Genomic DNA, 7,515 nt, shown 5'->3' with positions numbered 1-7,515 from the left:
GGATATGAACAGAAAACACAAAATAAAATAAATAATTTTAATATTTTTTATATTTTTTTCTAGATTTGTCTAAAAATGATTTTCTATTTTTTGAATTAAAATTGATATGGTTTTGTTTTGTTGCTTGCATGTGGTATCTTTGGTGTTTGTGAGATAAGTTTACAAAATGCGCTTTAGGTACCACATGTAGTAAGTCTCGGAAATTTCTGACTTTTCTAGAACTTTTTCCCTTTTTCCTAGAGCAAAATGTAATTTTTTCGTTGCTTCAAAATATCTTATCATGAGCTTCAAATATTGTATTTTGGTTCATCGTGTTTCGAATGTCTGGGATTTTTCCTGAATTTTTGTAAGCTTTGGAGTATTTTTCTTGGCTTAAATACTAATTCTGGATTTTTTTGGAATTATTTTAAACCTTAACTCTGAAAATAGTAAAACCTTACCGACGTCGCTTCGAACTATGGGGAGTAATATAAGAGCATTAGATTAATATATTATATATTACTTAATGGAACCAGGCACTTCATTTCTTGATTATCTTATTTTGGGTCAAGATTATAAACTCTGAATGTTTCTAAATTTCTTGCAGCAATCATCAGGTCCTCACAGTCTCTATGAACAAGTTGTCGAAGATCCCACAGGGAATTGATGATTGTGCCACATTAATCATGGAGGCATTGAATTTCATTAACATTGTAACTCTCTGAGTTTGTAACTAAGACAATGGTGATATGAGTTTGAGACTGCTCTATGCATTAGAAAATCAAGAATTATGTTTCTGTGTTATGTACTAAAAAAGAGGTTCTTTTTGTATGGCCTTATGATTTTGTAATTATATATAATAATAATTGGATTTTTAATTTTTTATATTATGTATTCATCTATTATGAATTGTTCTTTATAGACACGTGGCATGTCAAAGGTGGCAAAGAAAACGTCGAAGTCCCTATCATCAGCTGATCAGACGAATGCTTCCAAGTGGACAGATGAAAGGAGAGGAGAGCATCCAACAACACAGGATAGGGCTGGCGTCCCCCGCCACACATGCCAAAACCATCCCAGTCCCAGCACCTCATTTCTCGTCGTCTTTGTATGCTCCATTAGCACAGACTGAAGCACAAGTTTCAGACTTGAGGATACTCAGCCATCCATCCGTAGCAAACAAAGTCCTATCCTTCTCTCTCTTGTTTGTATGCTTGCTTGGTTTTGAACTTTTTTTCAAAAAAGAAAAGGAAGAGAGGCATGGCGGCCACAGCGTCCCTGAAGAGCAGCCTTCTCCTCCCGTCACCTATCTCCGACTTCAGCGGCGCAGCCGTCTCCATCTCAGCGCAGGTAACCACTACTACGCAGCACTGAAAGCAAGATTGGAATTTGGAAGCATTTCCTCCATCTGTTTTAAGCCAGAAACGACAGACAGCCTGGCACTGTGTAGAGCTTTCAGTAGCAGTAGCAGCCAAGGGCGGCGAGGGTGCATTAACCTGATATATATGGTGATATTGTTGAGGAACGTGAAATTTTGTTTGGCAGAAGAGGAGATCATCATGGCAGCCAAGGGGGGCGAGGGTACAGGTCTCGGCGGCAGCGGACTCCAAGAACATTCTGGTGATGGGGGGAACAAGGTTCATTGGGGTCTTCCTGTCCAGGATCCTTGTCAAGGAGGGCCATCAGGTCAGTCAGTAGTCAGTACCACTACCACCACCTTTGCTCTGCAATTACCAGGCCGTTCAGCAAAGCGATACAGTCAGTCATTCAGAGAAATTATAACAAGAACTCTGCTTTGTCATCAGGTTACGTTGTTCACTAGGGGAAAGGCACCCATAACTCAGCAGCTGCCAGGGGAGTCCGACGCAGAGTTCTCCTCCAAGGTGTGTTGTATAATTCCTCCTCTATTTTGCTTGCATGTGTACATCCTGCCAGTGCCAGCATCCACTGTCCAGTAGCAGGATTCTTCAGACGTAGCTAATGAGCATGTAAGAATGCATTAGTAGGCCTAAGGTACAATGGATGTCATTGTGTCAGGGTCATGATAAATGGGCTTACTAAATCACTGCTTCATCGATTCTGATGCTGTTATACCAGTAATGGTTTTACATATATGTACAGGTTCAGCACTTGAAAGGTGACAGGCAGGACTTCGAATTTGTCAAGTCAAGCCTTGCTGCTAGGGGATACGATGTCGTTTACGACATCAATGGTAATGTCCTCGATGCTTTATTAAAACCTCCAAGGCTCCTATTATAGACGAGTATATACAAACAACAAATTTCTCGCCATAATTAATGATCTTTACTATAGTTGTGCAAACCTAAGACAAGTATTCAGTAATCTCCAGTGTCTTGTGTTGAGAAAGATTTCAGTAACTATTAGCTTGTGTCTGTTGTTGCTACATCCCTGGCCGATCGAGAGGCGAAACAATACAGCCATCTGATACACATTTCGCCTCTTTGCATTGGTGTTTCATTTCAGGACGTGAGGCTGTCGAAGTTGAGCCTATAATTGACGCCTTGCCTAACCTGGAACAGTAAGCTAGCCAGCCACTTCATCTAACAACTGATGCAATGCAAGCAATTGTATGTTCCCTTTTCATATCTCATTGTCCTCAGTTATATATATATACCATCAATTTTCAGGTACATATATTGCTCATCGGCAGGAGTATACCTGAAATCTGACATTCTTCCGCACTGTGAGGTACTGTTACTGTATGTATGGCCAAACCAATCTTCACACAAATACTCAATGGCGCCATGAAAATGGTCATATGTACACAGATGAGAGGCACTGACTGACAGCTCTCGGTTATATATGGTGGGTCGGCACTCGGCAGGTTGACGCGGTGGACCCCAAGAGCCGTCACAAGGGAAAGCTGGAGACGGAGAAACTGCTGACGTCGCGCGGCGTGAACTGGACGTCCATCAGGCCCGTGTACATCTACGGCCCGCTCAACTACAACCCCGTGGAGGAGTGGTTCTTCCACCGGCTCAAGGCCGGCCGCCCCATCCCCATCCCCGGCGCCGGCAACCAGATCACCCAGCTCGGCCATGTCAAGGTCGGTCAGCCATTGCCATTCAGAAATAATGACGAGTTTGCAATTTGCAGCGTGGCTGACTGAAGCTACCAGCTTGCTTGCGTTTGTTTTAATTAATTTCCTGTCCACTTCCACTCCAGGATCTGGCAAGAGCCTTCAACCTGGTGCTCGGCAACCCCAAGGCGAGCCAGCAGATCTTCAACATCTCCGGGGCCAAGTACGTCACATTCGACGGCCTTGCGCGGGCCTGCGCAAAGGTAAACGAATTTCGTTGTCAGTGATCTCCGCTTCTGAGTGCCTGGTGCTGTTCTTTGTCAGTGGTGGATCATGTGACTGTATGGTATGTTTGGATGCAGGCTGGAGGGTTCCCTGAGCCGGAGCTCGTCCACTACAACCCCAAGGACTTCGACTTCGGCAAGAAGAAGGCTTTCCCCTTCAGGGACCAGGTACCTTACAAATTACAATCCCTCAATCCCTGTCTGGATATATTTCAGACCAAGAAAGAAACTGTGGCTATATACTGACAGAGTAGTGTCTTAGCTTGTCTCTTGTGTGTGTTCGTTAGTGACGCTGAGTGATATAACATATAAATGTGATCTACCAGCACTTCTTTGCATCTGTGGAGAAGGCGATCAGCGAGCTCGGGTGGACGCCGGAGTTCGACCTCGTCGAGGGGCTCACCGACTCGTACAACCTCGACTTCGGCCGCGGCACGTTCCGGAAGGCGGCTGACTTTACTACAGACGACATGATCCTCGACAAGAAGCTTGCCACCGTCTGAGGACCGGTGTCGTGATCGAGCTGTTGGTGAGCGGATAACTGTACGTAGTATGTCATATGGCTAAGGGTCAGTGCACGCAGCTGCTAGGGTGCCAATACGATTGCTGGCTGCAAATGTGGGAAAATACATGAATGGAAAATGGTCTCAATTTTTTGTTTAGATATTACATACTGGTTTATGCAATGATACGCGTACCATGTACGTATAGAGAACTTAATAAGTGCCCTCTAATGTTCAACTTATGGTACGACCACTGCAACACGGATGTTAGTACATTCAGATAAGTGCCCTCTAATGTTCTGTCTTGCTTTTTCTTTAGGAAACTGGAGGGGTTTGAGACTTTGAGCCCCTACACGGATGTTCTGTCTTGGTTAACCATGGCCGCCGTTCTATAAATTTTCTTTTACATCGATAATCTTAAAATAAATCCAGAGAAAATACAAGCATCCACGTCGAGTCGGTGACTTGAATTTAAGTGGACAAGTTTTATCGCAACCAGCTAGTGCGCCGTTCTATAGCCATACTGATCACATAAACAAGAAACAAAGAAACTGAAGGTGCACTGATATAGCCCGAGGTGGGTCCAGTGCTAGAGGCATAGATGGCAGCGTTCCCATTAGTCGACACAGTGGATCTCAGGTGATGCAAGATGAGGTACACAGTGCAGTCCTGTGATTAACCAGCATAAAGTAGTTATACATGTACAACTGGAGGATATGAGCAGTCATCCGATGAAGGTTGGCTCCAAATAAAACTTAGTCATCTGGCAACGGAGAACAGTGGTGCTTGTTGGCCCACAGGATCATCGGTTTAGGTGAGTCGACCATTCACCGGTCTTGCCGAGCACCCGTTAGTGTTGCCGAGCACCCACTAGCCGTGCCGACCACGAAGAAGCGTTGTCCGTCCTCACACACTATGCTAGAGCTAGAAGAAGAAGGGAGAACAGAGCATACACACAGTACAAGGCACCAGCGTTGGCCGAAGCCCTGTATAGGAGATGGCAAATCTGAACTCTCTTTACTAAGTTGTCATGGCAGTCTATTTATACAACTCTATCCATCTAGTCATAGTACAGCTGTCATGCTGCAACAGTGACTAGATAACACAGCAGGGCTAACTCTGCGCCGGCCCCTGCGCCGGCCTCTACATGTGGCTACAGTGCTGCAGGTGAGCCGTGCGGCGCCTGCACCTGCAGCGGCTACAGTATCACAACAAGGGGCCTTTTCGGCGCCGTCTTTCCTTGTTGTGTGTTCACACAAGGTAGCAGTAGATTATCTAACAATTCTTCCCCTAATCCTACTGCTAACCCTTATACCCCCTCCATGCCGATCATCTCCTTTAGCTCCGTGAGTCGAAGACGTCCGAGCGGCTTGGTGAGGACATCCGCGAGTTGCCGACCAGTTTCGACGAACTCGATGACGATCTGCCCTCCGTCGACACAGTCCCTGAGAAAGTGGAACTTCACGTCAATGTATTTGCTCCGGTCGTGCAAAACCGGATTCTTCACGAGGACGATGGCGGGCTAGTTGTCCACCATCAGTGCTGGTGGATGAGCTTCCACACCGGTCAGCTTGCCCAGCAGCCGACGTAGCCACACAACTTGGCACGCCACTGTGGCCACCACTACGTACTCTGCCTCGCACGTAGATAGGGCCACCACCTTCTGTTTCAGCGACAGTCATGAAATTGGAGCTGACCCGAGGAAGACGAGCACGCTAGAGGTGCTCCGTCGTCTGTCAATGTCCCCCGCCATGTCTGCATCGCTGAACACAGTGAGCTGCAGCCTACTCCCGCCGATCTTTGGGAAGATGATCCCCTAATCTACCGTCCTCTTGACGTAGCGTAGTAGTCGCTTCACTGCAGCCTAGTGATCCTCTCTAGGATCCTCCATGAAGCGACTGACGTAGGCCACGGACGAACGCAATGTCCGGCCTCAGTGTGGACTAGGTAGCGTAGACCACCGACGATGCTCCGGTAGAGTGTTGCATCCACCTTCAGCCGTGGTGCTAGCCTACGTCAAGCTTCAGGCAGCTCCTCATTGGAGTCACGCATGGCTTGCACTCAGTCATGCTGCTCCGCTCCAATAGCTTTGAGGCGTATGCGCTCTGACCGAGTGTGAGTGCCTCCCTCCCTCTGTCTCATCCTCGATGCCGAGATAGTAGGTGAGCGCCCTGAGATCGCTCATTCAAAAATGAGCCGCCATCTCACGCTTGAAGCTGTCGATGTCCTCCGTGCGTACGCCGGTGATGATCAAGTCATCCACATACACGCCAACGATGAGCTCCTTCCTTCCCCCATCACCGTGTGTAGAGCGCTGTGCTCGGTTGCGCACCTCTGAAACCCAAGCTCGCCCAGCGTGGCGTCAAGCTTGGTGTTCCACGCTCAGCGGAGCTTGCCGCAGCCTGTAGAGCGCCTTGCGCGGTCAGAGCACCCTATGCTCATCTCCCTTGACAGCGAAACCTGGAGGTTGCCTGACGAAGACCAGTCTCCGCCAGCTCGCCGTTGAGGAAGGACCGATTTAACGTCCAGGTGATGGACGCACCAGTCCTTTGATGCTGCCAAGGCTAGTAGCAAACGAACAGGACTCCATGCGCGCTACTGGTGCAAAGACTTCCTCGAAGTCGATGCCCTCGCTGCTGTACAAAGCCTCGGGCCATGAGGCGCGCCTTGTGCTTGACAATGGCAGTCGTGCTCATCCCGCTTGACCATGTACACCCACTTCAGGCTAGTCGGACGGCATCCTAGAGGTGGATCGACGAGCTGCCAAGTCTCATTTTCCTCGATTGCCTTCATCTCCTCCAGCATCGCCCGTCACCAGTTTCCATCGCGCTCGACCAGCATGAACAGTGGGTGGTTCCTTAGCACTGACGAGTAGCAGCTCCAGGTCGTTGAGCGGCCAACCCGCCAGGCCTGAGGGCCCTGTGTCGCCGATGAGGTTGTCCAGCCTACGGAACCGTGCCTCCTCACCTTTGTGGAAGGCATCCATGAACTCAGTGATGTCACTTGGAGGTGAGGCGAACTCGATCGATGTTGATGGAGTTCCCTGTTCCGCCGGAGTGTTTGGCAGAGCACTTGGAGTGCTCGGCACCCCAGATGCAGTGCTTGGCACTACTTCTGGATAGCTCGTCACAACTCCTGCAGTGCTCGGCACGACTATAGGAGTGCTCAGCCTCAGTCTTGGAGTGGTCGGCACCACTACAAGACGTCTTGGCTCCGCCACGGGAGTGCTCGGTACCCGTCCTAGAGTGGTCGCCACCACTGCAGAACCTCCCGGTACCACTCCTAGCGTGCTCGACATCCCTCCTGAAGTGCTCGGCACTGCCCCAGGGGTGCTTGGCTCTATTGCTGGAGTTCTCGGCACTCCTCCTAGAGTGCTCGGCACCTCTTCCCCAACGTCTCCACTCCTGTGGATGACCAAGTGCTCGACGATGAAGGTGCTGGTGAAGATGCCAGCTTCCCCTGTGCTTGGACTGCTCCAGTCCCAAGCCGTCTTCTCGTCAAACATGACGTCGCGTGAGACAAGCACCTTGTCTCCGCGTGGGTCGTAGAGCCGGTACGCCTTGGTCCCCTCCGCGTAGCCTAGGAACACCATTGGTGTGCTCCTGTTCTCCAACTTGGTGAGGTTCGGCTTCGTCTTCCTGATGTGGCCGATGCAGTCGAATGTTTGAAGGAAGGACACGCTCAGCTTCCGCCCATACCAAGCTTCGAA

General features: G+C 49.1%; 1 protein-coding gene across 1 annotated transcript; it reads left to right on the top strand.

Moving 5' to 3' along the window:
- The first annotated feature begins 1,034 nt into the window (after positions 1-1,034).
- Positions 1,035-4,065, top strand: LOC136508391 (chloroplast stem-loop binding protein of 41 kDa b, chloroplastic-like). The gene is made up of 10 exons (XM_066503060.1): positions 1,035-1,329; positions 1,525-1,665; positions 1,785-1,862; positions 2,101-2,191; positions 2,464-2,518; positions 2,628-2,688; positions 2,825-3,046; positions 3,166-3,282; positions 3,382-3,471; positions 3,630-4,065. The coding sequence occupies exons 1-10, from the start codon at positions 1,240-1,242 to the stop codon at positions 3,804-3,806; spliced, it is 1,122 nt and encodes a 373-aa protein (XP_066359157.1). The 5' UTR covers positions 1,035-1,239; the 3' UTR covers positions 3,807-4,065.
- The last annotated feature ends 3,450 nt before the right edge of the window (positions 4,066-7,515 follow it).

The sequence above is a fragment of the Miscanthus floridulus genome, chromosome 15 (genome assembly GCF_019320115.1).
Source record: "Miscanthus floridulus cultivar M001 chromosome 15, ASM1932011v1, whole genome shotgun sequence".
NCBI lineage: Eukaryota > Viridiplantae > Streptophyta > Magnoliopsida > Poales > Poaceae > Miscanthus > Miscanthus floridulus.
Note: the sequence above shows the minus strand (reverse complement) of the source record. Positions and strands in the feature narration are given on the sequence as shown.